This window comes from Barbatula barbatula (genome assembly GCF_947034865.1).
Source record: "Barbatula barbatula genome assembly, chromosome: 16".
In the NCBI taxonomy this organism is placed as follows: Eukaryota; Metazoa; Chordata; class Actinopteri; order Cypriniformes; family Nemacheilidae; genus Barbatula; species Barbatula barbatula.
In genome coordinates, this window is record NC_136779.1 from 19115894 (window position 1) to 19135149 (window position 19256).

Here is a 19256-nt window from a genome sequence, read left to right on the forward strand (position 1 = left end):
ACCATAATACTTACTTCTAGATCGCTTACACAATTATACCGGTATTGAGGGACAGGCACTACAATGGTTTAGATCTTACTCGTCAGACAGACAATTTGTCCATTTAAATGGGGAATCATCCAATCTAACGCAAGTAAATTAAGGATTACCTCAGGGATCGGTTCTGGGACCCGTGCTGTTCTCCATATACATGCTGCCCCTCTGAAACATTATTAAAAAACATGGAATTAGCTTCCATTGCTATGCAGATGATACTCAGCTATATATCTCATCAAGACCAGATGATTCCTCCCAGCTATCCACATTGGCAGAGTGCATTGAAGATATAAAACATTGGATGACCTGTAATTTCCTTCTTTTAAATTCTAATAAAACAGAAATATTACTTATCGGACCAAAGACATGCAAACCGAATATTTCTGATTATAAACTGCAAGTTGAAGGATGTACTGTTACTCCAACAAATAAAGTAAAAGATCAAGGCGTTTTATTAGACAGCAACCTGTCATTTCGAAATCACATCTCAAATGTCACAAAAACAGCCTTTTTCCACCTAAGAAATGTTGCCAAGTTACGAAATATTCTGTGTGTTGCTGACGCGGAGAAACTTATTCATGCATTTATGACCTCAAGACTTGACTACTGTAATGCGCTACTTAGTGTTTGTCCTGCATCATCAATAAACAAACTACAGTTAGTTCAGAAAAAACCATCACATAACCCCAATGTTATCAACCCTTCACTGGCTACACATTAAGTATCGTATTGACTTTAAAGTTCTTTTAATCACTTATAAAGCCTTAAAGGGTTTAGCCCCTACCTACCTAACAGAGCTTCTATCACACTACAACCCATCACGCTCTCTAAGATCTCAAAACTCAGGACTTTTGATAACACTCAGAATAACTAAATCCACCAAAGGGGGTCGAGCTTTCTCATACGTAGCACCTAAACTCTGGAATAACCTTCCTGATATTATTCCAGGATCAGACACACTCGCCCAATTTAAATCTAGATTAAAGACGCATCTTTTCAGCCAAGCATTCACTTAATGCAAAATATGCTAAATAAACCACCAGGAGATGCTGACATTAGATATTATTTACTAGAATAATTTGATTTATTATATAAAACACCATGTAGCGTGTTTTACCCTTTCTTGGGTTTTTCGTTTTTCCCCTGTAAAGCTGCTTTGGAACAATGCAAATTGTGAAAGGCGCTATATAAATAAAATTGAATTGAATTTCTCATAGCGGTTGTTGATGCTCAAATCACCAAAACAAATACGCCCCTGCCCCCATCTTTCACTTTCATCAGCGCTCGGCTTGACTACTGTCCATCCTGTGCACCTTACTGCTGAGGTTCAGCCCGACTTTCTCTAAACAAGCGTAATTCGGAAATCGGAAACCCCCCCTTTAGAATAGCTTGAATGTAACTATACACCTCAGCTTCCTTACGTATACGCAGAGACATGCATATGCAAATTAGCCCCGCCTCCACTTAATCGCACTGGGCAATTTAGACACTGCGAAAACTGAAAGTGAAACTGAGAGCTGACACAGCAGTGCAGCGATCGATTCAGCCCGAATCTATGCACCATCTTTGCATGTTTATGCTTTAAACTTCTGATCCACAGGGGTCAAATGGGTTGATGTGATGGGCACAGGTTTATGACATCATTAACTGGGGCAGTTTCAAACCGCACTGCAGTTTTATGAAGAAAATAATCAGCAGTGGTTTAAAATGATTTTTTACTTTTTACAACTTTTTACAAGGCAGGTCTTAAAGCACATTGAAAACACCACATAAACGCAGGTGCACTCAGGGCGTGTGGCCGAATCCACCTTTGCTAGTTTGCGTGTGTGCGAGGTTAAAGGAACCAGATTTTTTTCTTTATTTACACAATTATAATCCTTTACATTGTAGTCTATTTATTTTTTATACTTTGCATGTTTGTGTGCTGATGTACGATTGCTGTGCACCCACCTAGAGGTGCATATTACTAATGCGCTCTTTAAATAACCAAAAACATTTTGTGCCAATGACTTTAGAGCAGGTTTGAGTTGGTCTACATGGCGCAGTCTATTTTCAGTTCCTCAAAATAGCAACGCGGCAACGATGCGTCTGAGCACACCTCTTTTTTTTTACCACAAATCGGCGCCAATTAATTAGCTATTTAAACAACGCGGGGAAGGACGGGAAAATGAGAACTGCGTTGGGCTGGGACTAGCAAAAACACTTGCGCTGCATTGTGCCCGGTCTACGATAGGGTCCATAGACTTACTCTGTCAGTATATAAAGTATATTTCTAAGAAGTATTAAAAGTAGACTAGAACTACACTTTCGTATTTTTGGTTTAAAAGCACCATAATCATAGATTTTGTGTCTTGAATACAAACTTGAATACACTTCTTTTTGTAAGGGACTGCATGATGGAAACTGGCGTATGCATCTAAAATGGTCAGGAAAAATCAATAAGTTCAAAGTCATGAATTGTTGATTACTCAGCAGAATGCATCTCAGGCTCCATGCTTTGTCATGCTGGTTAGTGCTGGTTTGATGTTTGTCCATCAGAACCCTGTAGTTCAGCCACAGAAAAGCCAGTCAACCAGCGTGGTCTTTCTAAAGAAGCTGCTTGACAAGGATAGAAGCCATTTCTAGTTTAGAACACTAGCATTTCACACTGATGACCAGCATCCACAACACAACAGATGATGGTGGTCTTTTCAACAGGATAACTTCAGTCCAGACGTATCGGTGTAACACTAACCAAGTTGCCCACTGAAAGAACATGTTCGAAATCCGGACTCATGGGGTAGTGCTTCATGGCCATGAAAAGTGTGTTGAGCACAATGCAGATGGTGATACCTAGATCGACAAATGGGTCCATCACTACAAAATGGACCCACTTCTTAAAGATGATCCAGGGAGCGCAGCAGTCCCATTTAAGGAAAATGTCCGCAAACTTATACCAGCCGGGTGGACAAGGCCTCTGAGCCTCCTCCAACTCTGGGTAGGACAAAGAGACGCAGAAACAGAGAAAAGTGAACCTGTAGACCTGTAATTCTGAAATGGTGGAAAAGGAAAAATGTAATATGAACACAATAAAATTTAAACCATATACACTGTAGCTAGAATAGTAAAGTAACCGGGCTTATTAACTTCGAAAAGGAGGGAAACTACTGCCAACATACAGTAGACAGGTTGCCAGACATCCCCTCATTGCCACAAGCAGGGTGACGATGCCTATTTTTTATGAACAACGTCTATTGTAAATAGGTTGTCAATGTGGGTCATTCTCTTAAAAATTTGTGTGGCCCGCATAATCTTTAGTAAAAATATTATTATTATTATTGTAAGGACTACCCATCTTAAATGATGTACTGTATGTTTGACGGCTTGGGCAGAGCATCCGTTAACTGTCAGTCTGCTGGAAGTAAAAACGCTCGCAACTTCCGGTTAACGGGGACTTTAACATTTATCTAGATCCTGAAGCCAACACAGTTAAGAGAACATTCCAGAGCAGGGGTCTTCAACTACTTTTCTTTGAGGGCCTGATTCCAAAGTATGAATAGGTCAGTTTTTAACCAAATCATTTCTTCTGTTATTTTGTATTTCTGTTATTTATTGCATTTTGTTCCTTTTATACTGTTTTTGTTGCTGTTACTGATAGGTCATGTAATGGTCATATTAATGAAGGTATTTGGTTAAGTTAATGAAAGTCAAATTAATTGACGCTAAACTGGTGTTTTATAAAGCAAATCAATGGATCTGTGCAAGACTCTGAGCGCTATTGTCGCAACTTTGGGTAAATTTCAATCGCATTCATGTGCCCCACGCACTAAGAAGGGCAGATCATTTGAAGAGCCAGTTCTGGAGGGAGATGAACAGCTATTTTTCATAAATATAGCTGTTCATACATAATGAATGCAGTAATAAAAACAACATAGTTCACGTGGTGTAGTACTCTTCCTGCAGTTACTTTAGGGCACTAGATGCAGTTTGGACTGTGGATTGCCGATAATAACGTTGCAAATAACATCAAGTTTCTTGAACAGACCGATCAAATGGCTTTAAAAGATGTCAAACGTTATTAGCCAGTTGACAAGCCCTGTTCTAGAGCATTTGGACCAATGAAAGACACAGTCTAAATCAGCGACTCTCAACTGGTGGGTCGCAAGACCATTGTTTTGGCTCGCAAAGTGTAAAATCTAAGAAACAACACCAACATTGGTTGGCTTATTGGTTTTTCTGATATGAGACTTTTATTTTGAAAGATGTGCGCGAAATCTGTTGGCAGATGCCTGAGCGAGTGAGCGCTCACTGTCCCGAACCGATATCTACGTGAAGGTGAGATGATGTCAGGCTGAATGTCAGTGTCACTATTCAATCGTTATTTGCTTAACTGGTCACGAAATAAAAAGTCTTTCACCTCAGAAAAACGAACTATCCTGTCCTGTCAGAAGTTATACAGTCCTAAACTCAAGCAAATGTCTTCACTGAAGTGCTTAAGAAACGTCTCGGTTACGTATGTAACCTCTGTTCCCTGATGGAGGGAACGAGACGTTGTGTCGAACCGACAGATGGGGTTCGCCCCTGAGAACCTATCATCTTCTGACTATTTTGAAAAGGCCAATGACATTGCCGAATGAAATTTGCATGCCGGGTTCCGCCCCCGGATATCCGGGTATAAAAGGGGAGCCGGCGTGCTCATTCATTCACCTTTTGTGCTGAGGAGCCTGAGAGCATCTCACGATTGCTGCAGCGGACGGCTAATGTTGTGGCATGAGGGACACAACGTCTCGTTCCCTCCATCAGGGAACAGAGGTTACATACGTAACCGAGACGTTCCCTTTCTGTCGGTCTCTCGACGTTGTGTCGAACCGACAGATGGGGTTCCTATTGAAAACGCCACAGCACTAAGCCACGTCACAATCTCTAGCGAAGCGACGTTGACCGGCCTGGGTGAGCCACACCTTCCAGTGGGCAGGCAGGGGCTCCCAGAGCTTTTGGCAAAGATGAGTAGCCCCTGCCCTCGGCCACCACAGACGGAGGCCTTGTTCTCTAAACGAGAAGCCGTCCGGTACCGTAGGGCTACTGGGTAAGCGCTGTTCCCTCAATGTGGACGTGCGCTACGGAGACCACTTCCCACCATAGGGGGGAATACAGTGGAGACACCAACATGGTCTCACCAAATAGGGGAGAACTCATGGGAGGTATGTGCGGAATGCCGCAAGGTGGATGTCCACCTGGGGGAGGTCATGGGTTGCCACACGGGGAACCATCTCATGACGACATCTCAGACGGAACCACCCTAGTGGGGGGTTACTACGTGTGGGGCACTAGGTCCGGTTAGAGCTATATGTAATAACTCAGCTTGATAACTGGCCATAGGCGGCAGGGCTGCTCCGCCGAGCCCGCCGCCCTGAGTGCTTATTGATGGATGGATGGACTGCCTATTCTTCACCCTTGGGGAAAGAAGGGAGGCAGCCCATAGCGCACTGATCCACCTAAGAAGGGGAATGGCGCTATGCGCAGGCGTATGCCCTACGACTGCTGGTCTCACCTGTTGGCAAGACTCGAGCTGCCGACTCCCCACGGAGGTTGCAAGCCTCTGCGAGGTATAGCGTAGCCCAACCCGCAACTCTACAGATGTCTGCCAGAGAGGCGCACTGAGCCGATGCCCACGAGGAGGCCACACCCCGAGCGGAGTGTACCGTCACTCAAATGGGCACTTCCCAGGCAATTCCGCGGGTCTTCTCCTCGAGAAGAGCACCAGGACGAGAAGGGGCGCCACTTAAAGGCATCCAGCCTTGTGGGCATGGCCCTTGCCACTGTGGGGGGTAGATCATCCAGGAACTCCTCGTCCCATCCAGGAGCCAGACCCAAAGATCCGGCTCGTATGCCACAACGTGCCCATCCCCTGCGAGTAGGCCCTTCGCCAGGGGGAGTTGCCGTCAGGAGTATTAGCTCCGAGGACCAAGTGTAGTTGGGCCCGTACGCGCAACTAGCAGCACTTGATACTCCCTTCCCAGACCTTGCACAGGACCTGCGCAATGAAGCTCACTGGGGGGAAGCGTACTTCCGCTTGTCCCGCGGCCAGCTGCGCGCTAGGGCCTCCGTGTCGAGGGGGGGGCCTCGTCCAGGGAGTGCCCAGCGGTACTGGGTGGTGTTCAGGGAGGCAACAGGTCCACCTGTGCCCGCCCAAACCACACCCAAGCCGGCCCGCAGGGGTGGAGTCGTCACTTCCCACGAGGTTTTAAATGACGAGAGAGCGCTTGGCTGTCTGGTTCAGGACACCCGGTGGGCGTGTGAAATGCAGGGGCTTTGCAACCGGCTGTCTCCACGGGAGGAGGCGTTTGGGCGAGTTGCGATGACTGCAGCGAGCGAATGCCACCCTGAGGTTTAGTACGCTACGCCAGTCGTGCTGTCCGGGCCAGTATGCTGGCTCTGCACGAGAGGCCGGAGCCTCATCAGTGCAAGCAGGACAGCTAGCAACTTGAGGGCAGTGATATGCCAACGCAGGCGGGGGCCCGTCCAGCGACCCGACACTGCGCGCCCGTTACACACCGCACCCCGTAGGGAGGCGTCTGTCGTTACCACGACCGGCCTCAAGACCTGCCCGGGGTTAGGATGCGACGGCAGCAGGCGAAATGACGATACGCCTACTGCCAGTGCGCCACACTCTCCAGGGAACTCATCTCTGTAGTCAGTGCTGTCGCGGTCCCATGTGCGTCAACCCGAGGGGGACAGGCCACCCCCGAGGACACCATGCCCAGGAGCCTCTGAAACTGATTTCAGGGGACCGCTGGCTGCTGCCTGAAAGTTCAAGCAGCTCAGCACTGACTGTGCGTGCTCGAGAGCGAGCACGCCATCATGGAGACAGTGTTGAGTTCTCTACCAGGAAAAGGGGAGCTCTGCGCCAGGGAGAGCTGCTCTTTTTCCCTGCTGACCCGTTACTGACATGCCAGCCCCTCGACAGTGCCGATGGGACTGGACATGAGAGAATGCGGTCAGTTGTCATGAACCACTCCTGGCGTCTGACAGACACCAGGACGCGCTTCTGCGCCTCCTGAACGGCACCCTTGCAAGGTGCTGCTCAAGGTATGCAGCGACCCCTGGTTTTGGGGATGATGAATTGCGGCTGTAGAAGCCACTGGACATCTCGGCCGAGGGGACGGTTCGATCGCCTTCGCCAGAGGGGTGGCAGCCCTGGCCTGGAGCACGGGAACATCCCTGCCTCTGCTGAGGTAAGAGGATGACCGAAGTCCGGCCAGGCGATGGCGCAGCTCGACGCACCGTCGAAGCGAGAGAGCTGAGGGCTGCTTTATACTCGCCATTGCGTGCCGCCACGACGCAACGTCGAGTTGCCGAACACCATCTTTCAGAGGGTGAGAGCGGCTGCAAGTGGGACCCAGAGAGAGACCTCTCCTTGTGAGAAGGCGGGCACTAGGCCCCCAAAGGGGCCCAGAAGGTGTTGGGATGCGGCAGGGACCGCCCCAGTCCGACCATCCAGCTACCAATGCTGGGTCTGGCCCGATGGTTCAATCTCTCTAGGTGGTCCTTCTCTCGACGTCTTCCTCCGGGGGGCCACCTGCGGGGGCACCAGAACCGGAGTCGACGCTGGAGAAGGCCGGGGCTGCTGGGGCAGACCACGTGCGAGACCTCGACGGTCGAAAGGCGGCCGGGTCACAGCAGGCCGGTCTGTTTCTACACTGTCAAAAGGCTGCTGGAGCAGTCCTTGACAGCGCCACCAATCAGCCGACCTTGCGAGAGGGGAGTCGGGAAAGTGGCCTTTCTCAACATCGCCCACCTGTGCAAGATTGAGTAAGACGCGTCTTTCCGGGCCACTGATGTGGACATCGTCCGACCCAGCCTGCGCTGCCACCGTGGTCCCCGGAGGGCCAGTCGGCGGCGGCACTACTTGGGTCGGTCTTACCCGTGGGGCTCTCTTTAGCGCCCTGGCCTGCAGGATGGCCATGGCGTAAGAGTGGTGGCAGCTTGGCCCACGGCACTGCCAGCCTCAACACCAGAGATGTCGAGACCTTACATGCCCTGGACGGTGAGTCTAGGTCAAGCTCCCCAGGTGGCCGCCGTCTGCGGATACCCGCGACTGCATGCTCCACCCAGGGTGCATTGACATAGTCCCTAGCTGCCTCTCCGCCCCTAGGGAAGAGAGGGCGATAGAGTCAGCTAGACGGAAGCGCGCCGAAGGGGGGGCTCCAGGTCTTACTGAACTCCTTATGCAGCTCGGTAAAACTTGGCACTTGAGCCGGGCACGGCTTGGAGTCGCACCCGGGCCCAATGTGCGAAGTACCCAGCTGCGAGCGCCAGGGCTGCGGCGCACCGCAATCCGACACTCACGGCGGTCCGAGCGAGCATGGCTGACATCTTGACGTCTGCTCTCACCTGTGCTCGACCTCCCGAGGGAGCTTCAGGGAATCGCCAGAGTCTGATGTCAGCAGGTCGCGCTCCGATGTTGCAAGAGACACCTCATCTCCACGGCTCATGTCCGAACGCATGGCTGAGCAATAAGATGGCTTAGGACCATCCTTGGGGAACTGCTAAACAAGCGAGACGGGGCGCGAGCGGTCCGCGAGCCGGCCGGCTGATGGATTAACGCTCACGATAATCCCCACATCACCCTCGCTGCTCGCCGCCGCTGACGGCAGGGCCATAGCCGCTGCGGTCACAGAACGGGAAGCAAACGAGGTGTTGGCTGGATCTTACAGAACACAGCCACCGTGACGCAACGTCTGAATAGCCATCCGCCCGCAGTGACGCAACGTCTGAACCAAAGAGATCAGCGGGCAATGCCACGCTGAGGAAATTGCTCTTTTAGAAAAATACCTCTGGAACTGCCAGGACGCCCAGGGGAATCTCCGCTGCACCGCGTCGTAGAATTTCGCTAATTCGAAGAATGTCATCAGATGCGAAGGCTCCGAAGAACAAAAGGTGAATGAATGAGCACGCCGGCTCCCCTTTTATACCCGGATATCCGGGGGCGGAGCCCGGCATGCAAATTTCATTCGCCAATTTCATTGGCCTTTTCAAAATAGTCAGAAGATGATAGGTTCTCAGGGGCGAACCCCATCAGTCGGTTCGACACAACGTCGAGAGACCGACAGAAAGGGAACTACAAGCATGCAATGCAACGTGTGAAATTAAAGTAAAGTTCCTAAAAAACAAATAACTGGTAATTTGTGTGTTAGCCGGGAAGGATTAACATGTAGGTATGATATTCATATCCATCTTAAGTGTTGTGTAATCACCGTGGTAACTCTTGTTTCCATAACCCCAAAATACCATTTTATTTTCACTTTGTGTCATTTTGCATGTGTGTGTAAATTTACAGTAAAGCACATAAAGTGCTACAGAGAAAGAAAGTGTTGCAGCAGATAAAATGATATTGAACCCTCAGGTTTCTTTAGAGACAGTACCATCCATGGTGGCAGTGAGCACACTGACGGCACTGCCTGCTCTCTTGGAGAGTTTGGGCTCGTCCAGATACTGCATGCTGTGTTTGGAGCTCATAGACTTGTGGTCCTCTTCAGCTACGAACTGGAGAATAATGAAACAGACCAGCAAGAGAACAAATATTAGCTTTGTATCATTAGCTAAAGTATGTAAGTTAAAAATCTTGAGTTATGTGGGCTCTGAGATTCTAAGCTTCTATTAAATCGTCTTCTTCACTTTTGTATGGAAGAAACAATGTCTCCTGTATCTTGGATGGTCTGAGTATTTGATCAACTATAGTTTTAATGCTAACTTTGAAAATGTAATGAAGCAAGAAATTTCAACATTTACACCAATTCATTCATTTACTCAAATTGTTTTGTTGTTAATATGACTCGTATTAACCGGGAACAGAATGTCAAATACAAGCATTTTTAGTCACAGGCCTTTGGACCCAATTGTATCAGTGATGCTCGGTGTTGTCAGATTGTGTGCCAGTATCACCTCTCTGTCAGAGTGAACGCTGTTGATAATGATCCGAGGCACTATTCGGCCATTACAGTCCTTGATGACATCATCACCTCCGAGACTGTGTAAGGAACATGTTCTGTTCGACCCTTGACTTTGTGTTGTCTGGCTGGCCAAAGACGCTTTACTGCCTGTCTGTAATTTGTGACAGAGATATACCTATATCAACGTGACATGCACAAATATACAATTTCTTGCCTTTTTAATGTGTGTTTATGGTGCGGTCACACTACATTTATGCATCTATCCATAGTGCATTTCAAGTGTAAACCCAAACCCGTGGCATTTACGCCTCTAATGTAATGCCCTAACAATTGATCTAACGGTAAGCCCCTCCCCTTGAGCGCAGAGGAGACAATGTCAGTTGAATATGAGTTGCACGGGGACCGGAACTCGGACAACTTTAGGTTTCAGCGCCATAGAGAACCATTGTAAGATCTGAAGCTCTCATCGCTTTAATAAAGTTTTATGCTGCGAAAATGATAAAACGATGTGCCTCCATATTAAAGGTACATGAACAGTTGACCCTAGATCGTGGGTTCATGGCTTCTTCCACATTGTGATGTGTAAACCCTCACTTCCAAAAATAGTTTTAATATGGCTCCATGTCATATTTAAGTCCCACTAGAATTCTCCTCGAGTGTCGGACAAGGTTTTTACTCTGACAAATGACATTGAAAGACATTAGAAACTCCGGTCGCTTGTCCGAGTTAGCAATAGTAACTAAGGGGGGACGGGGCTTACCGATAGGTCAATTGAGAGGAGAATGCGAGAAAGTACTTTGCATGCTCTTGTGATTCTGGTGTCTCGTGCATACGTGTGCTTAGAAATGGAAGTGAGAACGCAAACGTGCAGTGTGACCGCCCCTTTATGCAGTCAACATGAAATGACAAGAAATCGTCCAGTAGTCACCTGACCTCTTGCTCTTGGTTCCTGAGCTGCTCTAGCAATCTCTGAAACTCCTCTTCTTTTTCACGGGCCTCGGTCAAGGTGGTCTCATTCTGCTCATCGTACGCCATGGCAACCACGGCCAAGATCAGATTGATGAGGTAGAACGAGCCCAAGAAGAAGATGACCACCACAAAGAAGATCATGTAGGTCTTCCCAGCAGCCCGAAGGGTCTAGGCGAGATCAAAACTGGGTGAATTGAATTCACGTACACTGCATATCAAATGAAAAACGTGCAATGACAAATTCAGCGCACCAGCTGGAAGAGGTTCTCCCAGTAATCTTGAGTCATGAGTCTGAAGAGGGCAAGAAAGGCCCAGCCGAAGTTGTCCTAACTGGTGTAACCATAGTTTGGGTTCCGGCCGGCCTTCATACATGTGTATTTTTCTGGACACTTCCTATTACAACAACAGATCACCGTACACCATTTGCCTTTATCTTCTCTTTCATTTACGCTGTTTGAAGTGAAGGTCTCTCACAAACTTACCCAGTATCAGAGCTGTTACCGCACAATAAAGCTGCTAAACTTCCATCGAGAAAGTATTGGTTTTCTACAAAATAGACAATAAATATACAGTGTTAAATTTGTGACGTTACGAAACTTAAATTCCAATGCAAACAGTAAAACACCTCAACAAAACATCTTTAAAATGAAATTCAGCATAATGCTGTTTGATTTACTCTGATGACCGTCACGCAACCAGTGTTAACTATGAAAGACGTTGTTGAGTAAAGATGATAAATGTTAAATAACCTTGACCTGACTATGTAGGCATTGAAATCGAAAGTGTCAGTGCCGTTCAGTGTGGTGTCATTGATCAGAGTAAAATTGTAGTCATCAAAGATGTCGGTGCCGTTTGGGATGGGCCAGCGAATGCACTTATGACGCAGATTTCCCATGAACAGCTGCAGGCCGACGAGAGCGAAAACAGCCAGCGCAAAGACGGTCAGAATCATCACATTCACCATCTTCTTGACCGACTGGATCAGAGCCCCGACAATGGTTTTCAAACCTGAGAACACACATATCTATGTACGTAAAAGAGCAGTTAAATATATTTGGACACTTATGAAGACTGATGATGGAAAACGTATCGTATAAAACACAATTAAAAAACACTTTTAACCCACCAGGAATAACGATGATGGTTTTGAGAGCTCGGAGCACACGGAACGTCCTCAGTGCTGACAAATTGCCAAGATCTACAAACTCTGTGATGTACCTAGACACAAATCACAAAACCACACAATAAATATTCATTTACGTTTACATTTACATAAAGCACTTAAGCCAGAGATTCCCAGCAAAAATCAACAGCAGAACGTCACCGCCGCAGAAGCGTATATCTTATTATTGAAGGGTCGTCATTTAACAGCGTATATTTCTGTCAACATGTGAGGAATACTCACGCCATGCTGATGACCATGAAATCCAGCCAGTTCCACGGGTCACGCAGGAATGTAAAAGGTCCGATGCAAAAGCCTCGGGACAAAACTTTGACTGTTGCTTCAAAGGTGTATATACCAGTAAAGACATATCTACAACCATAGGGATATCCACATATTACTGTGGAACAAAATAAACATCACCATAGTTTGAAATGAACAAATGAATAGGTTGTAGTTTGCGATTTCCAGGACATATAACACGGCAGATTTAAAGAATCATAAACTAAATCTAAATATGTGCACGGAAACATGTTAATATTTCATTTCAACCCTATACAGAATATTCCGTAGGCAAGATTTATTTAAATGATGTGCGTCAATACAAAATGATTGTTATAAACCTGTATACATAATGTTTGGACTCACAAACATAATAGATCAAAATGTTTTCCAATAAATATACAAGCCCATCAAGATATGTTTTGATTATTTTAAGATACATGTGTGTTTTGTATATGTATTATTTTGAAAATAAACTATTGCTCAACCCTGTCATTTTAAAGATGTTGCTGTTCGTAAATATGTAAATAAATATGTATGCTCTGTAAATATGTGAACGTGTGCACAAGCACCGTTAAATGTACAGTATATCATTGTACATATATTGTTTTCTTGTTACTATAAATACGATGAAACAGAATTGTTATCACATTGCCCACCACTAATGTTAATGAGTTTCTCACATCGATGGGAAAACTGGTGAGACTGTGGATGATGCTAAACCAGTGTATTCTTATTAAGAGCTTTCTGTCAAAATGGGGGACATATTAAGCAGGCATCAAGATCTCTCATGTCACGTTGACACCACAGGATGAGACAGAATGCCGGCCCATCATCACCCCTTACCCAATATAAATAGACATACAACGAAGAATTAAAACAAAGTATAGACCAGCTTATCAACTTACATAGGTAGTCTTACTATACATGCACTGAAAATAAATGATTATTACCTATGCATATGCATTTATCAGTCATTGTTTATTCACCCACACGTCCTTTACGGATACTTCACCCAAAAGTTTAAATTCTGTCATCTTTTACTCACCTTTAAGTTGTTCCAAATGTGTATAAATGTCTTTGTTCTGATGAACACAGAGAATTTGGAAGAATGCTTATAACCAAACTGATTTTTCCCCCATTAACTCCCAAACTTGATCATTTTATCAAGACGTTGTGAAGCATGTAGGACAGCAAATAGTTCTGGAGCACTTTCGACTGCCATTGTATTTTTTCCTACTATCGAAGGAAAAAGATGTCCAATATAGATAGATGTGTCTACCTAGTATTAAAAGCATGTTTAGACAGATGTTTTTCAATAACAACAATGAAATCAGTAAATATACACACAGGGGTATATTCAAGATGTTAACTTCACAACTGTGGTGTTTTTGAATGAATAAAATTGTCATCAGTTATTCATCCCCACGTCATGGAAAACTGTATACTGTAAGACTCTGTGAAACAGAAAAGAATACAATTGGTCTCAGTGGCTTAGTGTGTCCATACAATGAATGGGACTCAAATGAGGGCAAATGTTGTTTGGTCACCAACGTGCTTTTTAGTGTCCTGCAGAAGTCACATAGATTTGGAATGACATGAGGTTGAGTAAATACTGAAAATAACCAAAATTGTACATTTTATTTCCCTTTAAAAACTGTGTACAGTATGCCATTTCAATGATGTCAATGAGTATTAACTGAGACACATCATGCAAAGGGATGCATTATTCAGCACAAAATTGATGTCAAAACAAACAAGCACCACATACAGGGCTCTGGACTGCGAGCGTAACATTGAATGTGATTTGAGAGTGTTAAACGACGCGCTTGTGATAAGTGCAGGAAAGAGCGAGCAGAGAGCTTGTGCACTTCCTCTGTCTCCAAACTAAAGTTTGTGTGTTTGACTTCATTCGGTACCAAACAGCATAAAAGCATCGCGGGACAGAGTGCTCCATATGCTTTCAAAACGCTCTCGTGGAATATTAGCCAGGTTTCCATTACGGATTTGCACCAGATTTAAGCGATGTTTTCTAAATGTCGATTAAAACAATATTGTTTGACGGAATGACTGCGTTTCCATTAAATGCGATTTAAGTGTATTTTGAAGTCATTCTTGCCGTACTTCTTTTGTGTACGTTATATGGCAGGTTGCAAACAAACTTTACTGCATAGTACAACCTACTGTGATGAAAGAGTGAAGAGAAATGTCTATATTTCATTATATTTTTTACCTCACTGTTCCTTATAGAGCTGCATCCTGCATTCACTCGTTTTCCTGCATTTGGGCCATCATATAAGATATTACTCAATGTGAATTTCTTACATCCTATCTTTCCAAATGTTTTGCCAAAACATAGCTCAAATGGTCATGTGACTTTTTTTATAGGGCTGAACGATGAATTGTAGTTGCGATTAAATCCCGATGTGGTGAAACACGATTTTCGAATCACAAAGACTGCGATTAATTATGGGGATGCACAGTGTGATGCGACCCTGCTCGGAGCTGACCAGCACCATCTCAAAAGCATAAAAAATGCGTCCTTTTACCCAAAGTGCATCGAGACGAAAGCTTGCTCTGCGAGTGAAGAGAACTGGTTAAACCGTATTCTCTATTTCAGAGTGCTTGAGCATGAAGCGTGTACATCCAGCGCTAGGACACATACACACGCAGTCTCTCGTTATACACAAGTATCAACAGCCTGTAACCAAAACAGACGAATGACACGAATGACTACATTCTCAAGTCAAATGAATGTAAAATTTAGATTTCAAATCGCCAAACAGCGAGCACCGCGGCTTTGCATTTTTCAGTTGAGCGTTTGGCTCAGTGACGTCATCGAGTCAGACGCTGTCAACAAGTCAGACGCTGTCAACAAGCCAGACGCTTTCATCGAGTCAGTCGCTTTCATCGAGTTCAACGAGTCAGACGCTTTCATCGAGTCAGACGCTTTCATCGAGTCAGTCGCTTTCATCGAGTTCAACGAGTCAGACGCTTTCATCGAGTCAGACGCTTTCATCGAGACAGACGCTTTCATCAAGTTCATCGAGACAGACGCTTTCATCGAGTTCATCAAGTCAGACGCTTTCATCGAGTTCATCGAGTCAGACGCTTTCATCGAGTCTTTCATCGAGTCTTTCATCGAGTCGCTTTCACATTCTTATCTGATCGAAAGATTTTATAAACTTGCTCAGTTTTCAACTCATTCGCTGACGGAAGTATACTAGTGCGTTTGACCGAAAGCTAAAATGGGGCAAAAGTTTTGCAAGTGCTTTAAAGCTGGAAACGAAGAAGGCAATGGCGATGTTTACGAGCGAAATCCACCTTCGCGATCAACCGGCATCGACGGCGATCATTCTCCTCCATCCGTAGCTGCTACACATGGAGATGCTAATGGTCAACGAGATGAAGGAAAGAAAAAGAAAAGGTTTTGGAGAAGGAGAAAAGGTCGAAGAGCCGACGAAAGGGATCCGAATAACGAGTGTAAGTAATAATGATAACATCTCATGACACGCTTTGACAATATGTAAAGTCGTTTTGACAGTTAATGTCAGTGAATTATTTTACATTTATTGAAACTTGCTCAGTAGAGCTCTGCTGTGCGGTACAAGTTTAATCATTAGATCGGACCATTAATGTTAATGTTCAGTATTGAATTAATATTATTTGATTTAAACAATGTTGTGCTTGATATTATACCCCTCTTCGGGTAACAGTAGAGCGTGTTTCTACTGATGCTGAGGTCCACCAGACTCCAGCCGTCACAGAGCCTCCAGTCCCCCCTGGGTCTGGCTCAAGTGATGGCCAGGCTCCGGTCGGGTTTATGCCTGAGCACCATGAGAGTGTGAGAATTGAGGGTGAGTTCTCAACATAACATACACACACATATGCAAGCTTTTCATACAATATCTGCACAACTGTGCCACTGTTTTAATGTCTCTGTCTTCTGGACATTGTCCTTTTCTATCTGGCTAAAGTGTGCTGAGTCTTGCTGTAATTCTTTGCTCCGTACGAAAGCTTTGCACGATAGGAATTCTCCATGGCTTTAATGATTTTTGTTTTTCAGGTGGAAGTTAAATTTGTGGACAAGACTGCGAAAAAAATATATATCAGCAGTGTAAGTAGGCCCCACTGTTCTTCGATTGAAAACATCTTCATTGTTTTCTATTTACGTCTGTTGACTTTGTCTGACTACTGAGGTAAATAATTGTTTGGAAAAGCACCTCTATCTAATCATAGAAATATTTGTCTTTCTACCAGCCGGGTCATCCTGAACCTCTGGTGCAGGAGCTGGCTCTTCATATCCTCATCAGTGAGGGAGACAGAGTTCCAGAGATCATTCAGCTTCTGGACTGGCAGGACCATGAGGACCGTTATGTCATGGTCCTTGAGAGCTTCTCTCCCTGCCAGGATTTGACAATGTTTCTCGAAGACGAAGGTGTTCTCAAGGAGGATTTAGCTAATGTTATCATGTACCAGGCAACCAGAGCTGCCTACATGTCCTGCAAACGAGGGGTTTTTCACAGAGACATCAAGCTGGAGAACCTCCTCATTAACACGGACACGTTTGAGGTCAAACTGATTGATTTTGGGTGTGGCGATCTACTGAAAGACTCGGCCTACGATACCTTTAGGGGTATGTCACTTCACACATTTCCATTAGAAACAGGTCTTTACATAAATTCTAAGATGACAGCATTCAAACAACATAAAATCTTGTATCCTTCAGGCACATTGGAATATCTCTGCCCTGAATTTGAGGAAACGGGAGAGTATCATGGGAAGCCAGCGACCGTCTACTCTCTCGGTCTGGTGTTGTTCATCATGGTCTGTGGGGAATTCCCCTGCTCTTGAGATCTTGACAGCATCAACAAAAAGATCTGGTGTAAAGACGGCGTGTCTAAAGGTGAGATCTTCATCAGGCCATTTCTAATTCTAAATGATATAAAACACATGTCCATTTTTATTGTTAAACACTTTGAATGGCACATTCAGTTAAAGCTGGTGTAAAGTGACATTCAGATGTATTCACAGTTTAAGGTTATAACAGACTCTTGTTTCTATCCACACAGAATGCTGCAGTTTGATTCAGGCGTGTCTGCAGGCGAATCGAAAGAAACGCATACGATTGGAAAATGTCCTTAAACACAAGTGGTTTACGTTGGTAGGTTCAGATCACAACAGACTGGATGAGAAGCAGCAGGCCATCAGAATTGTGGGTGAGTTTACCTGCACAGCTGTGCAACCGTCTTTAATGTCTCTATCTTCTGGACATTGTCCTTTATGTCGTGATAAAGAAGTTTACTTCGTCTTGCAGTTATTTTAAGATCAAATAAATGACAAATTTTGTACAAATAGTTTTTGACGAGGTTTTACACATCATCCATTAAGACAGTAGTGCTAATGTCGACTACATTTATCTTTGAACAGAAATCAACTCCTGCCAGTACGAGATCGGCGAGGTGCTGAGTAAAGGCGGTTTTGGAACCGTCTATGAAGGCACCCGCGTGTGCGATGGCTTGAAGGTTTGAATGTGTTTCTTCTGTCTAGTGCTTAACCTTTAGACATTTCACTCTGTCCTTTACCAACATTTTTTTGTCTGTGTGCTACATTCACTATAATGAATGTTTCAACTGACAGACTAATCAAACATGTTTTACATTTACTACACATTTGCTCCGTACGAAAGCTTTGCACGATAGGAATTCTCCATGCCTTTAATGATTTTTGTTTTTCAGGTGGAAGTGAAATTTGTGTACAAGACTGGGGAAGATAAATATATCAGCATTGTAAGTAGGCCGCACTGTTATTCGATTGAAAACATCTTCATTGTTTTCTATTTACGTCTGTTGACTTTGTCTGACTACTGAGGTAAACAATTGTTTGGAAAAGCACCTCTATCTAATCATAGAAATATTTGTCTTTCTACCAGCCGGGTCATCCTGAACCTCTGGTGCAGGAGCTGGCTCTTCATATCCTCATCAGTGAGGGAGACAGAGTTCCAGAGATCATTCAGCTTCTGGACTGGCAGGACCATGAGGACCGTTATGTCATGGTCCTTAAGAGCTTCTCTCCCTGCCAGGATTTGACAATGTTTCTCGAAGACAAAGGTGTTCTCGAGGAGGATTTAGCTAATGTTATCATGTACCAGGCAACCAGAGCTGCCTACATGTCCTGCAAACGAGGGGTTTTTCACAGAGACATCAAGCTGGAGAACCTCCTCATTAACACGGACACATTTGAGGTCAAACTGATTGATTTTGGGTGTGGCGATCTACTGAAAGACTCGGCCTACGATAGATTTATGGGTATGTCACTTCACACATTTCCATTAGAAACAGGTCTTTACATGAATTCTAAGATGACAGCATTCAAACAACATAAAATCTTGTTTCCTTCAGGCACATTGGAATATCGCTGCCCTGAATTCTTCGAGACGGGAGAGTATCATGGGAAGCCAGCGACCGTCTACTCTCTCGGTCTGGTGTTGTTCATCATGGTCTGTGGGGAATTCCCCTGCTCTTGAGATCTTGACAGCATCAACAAAAAGATCTGGTGTAAAGTAGGCGTGTCCTTGGTGTGTTCCTTCCTCTCTCTCCTGTGTGTTCCTTCCTCTCTCTCCTGTGTGTTCCTTCCACTCTCTCCTGTGTGTTCCTTCCTCTCTCTCCTGTGTGTTCCTTCCACTCTCTCCTCTGTGTTCCTTCCACTGTCTCCTGTGTGTTCCTTCCTCTCTCTCCTGTGTGTTCCTTACACTGTCTCCTGTGTGTGTGTTCCTTCCTCTCTCTCCCGTGTGTTCCTTCCACTCTCTCCCGTGTGTTCCTTCCACTCTCTCCCGTGTGTTCCTTCCTCTCTCTCCCGTGTGTTCCTTCCACTGT

The 19256-nt window shown here is 45.2% G+C and overlaps 4 protein-coding genes and 1 long non-coding RNA gene across 5 annotated transcripts; 2 read left to right on the forward strand and 3 right to left on the reverse strand.

Moving 5' to 3' along the window:
- Positions 1-939: 939 nt before the first annotated feature.
- LOC306906086 (sodium channel protein type 4 subunit alpha A-like) lies at positions 940-9538 on the reverse strand. The gene is made up of 2 exons (XM_079477190.1): positions 9441-9538; positions 940-3009 (listed from the first exon to the last, which is right to left on the reverse strand). Exons 1-2 carry the CDS (start codon positions 9532-9534, stop codon positions 2741-2743), a joined length of 363 nt encoding a protein of 120 aa, XP_079333316.1. The 5' UTR covers positions 9535-9538; the 3' UTR covers positions 940-2740.
- Positions 9539-9894: 356 nt separating this feature from the next.
- LOC306906150 (sodium channel protein type 4 subunit alpha A-like) lies at positions 9895-11240 on the reverse strand (the record flags this gene model as incomplete). Its single annotated transcript, XM_079477291.1, has 3 exons — positions 11189-11240; positions 10902-11105; positions 9895-10119 (listed from the first exon to the last, which is right to left on the reverse strand). Exons 1-3 carry the CDS (start codon positions 11222-11224, stop codon positions 9895-9897), a joined length of 465 nt encoding a protein of 154 aa, XP_079333417.1. The 5' UTR covers positions 11225-11240.
- Positions 11241-11838: 598 nt separating this feature from the next.
- LOC306906140 lies at positions 11839-13612 on the reverse strand. Its single transcript, XR_013787811.1, has 3 exons — positions 12343-13612; positions 12064-12155; positions 11839-11945 (listed from the first exon to the last, which is right to left on the reverse strand). It is a non-coding gene; the product is annotated as an uncharacterized lncRNA (long non-coding RNA).
- Positions 13613-15629: 2017 nt separating this feature from the next.
- On the forward strand, positions 15630-17248 carry LOC306906151 (serine/threonine-protein kinase pim-2-like; the record flags this gene model as incomplete). Its single annotated transcript, XM_079477292.1, has 4 exons — positions 15630-15864; positions 16098-16225; positions 16448-16498; positions 16621-17248. 4 exons carry the CDS (start codon positions 15630-15632, stop codon positions 17233-17235), a joined length of 1029 nt encoding a protein of 342 aa, XP_079333418.1. The 3' UTR covers positions 17236-17248.
- A 115-nt stretch (positions 17249-17363) lies between these two features.
- Positions 17364-18907, forward strand: LOC306906152 (serine/threonine-protein kinase pim-3-like; the record flags this gene model as incomplete). Its single annotated transcript, XM_079477293.1, has 6 exons — positions 17364-17385; positions 17454-17600; positions 17812-17906; positions 18120-18170; positions 18314-18689; positions 18783-18907. The coding sequence occupies 6 exons, from the start codon at positions 17364-17366 to the stop codon at positions 18905-18907; spliced, it is 816 nt and encodes a 271-aa protein (XP_079333419.1).
- Positions 18908-19256: the final 349 nt, after the last annotated feature.

Excerpts from the sequence above, each read along its gene's own strand:
- LOC306906086 (XM_079477190.1), bottom strand. The coding sequence starts at position 9,534 with ATGAGCTCCAAACACAGCATGCAGTATCTGGACGAGCCCAAACTCTCC. Across the intron at positions 3,010-9,440 it reads GCTCACTGCCACCATGGATG|AGTTGGAGGAGGCTCAGAGG; the intron begins GTACTGTCTCTA and ends TGTCCTACCCAG.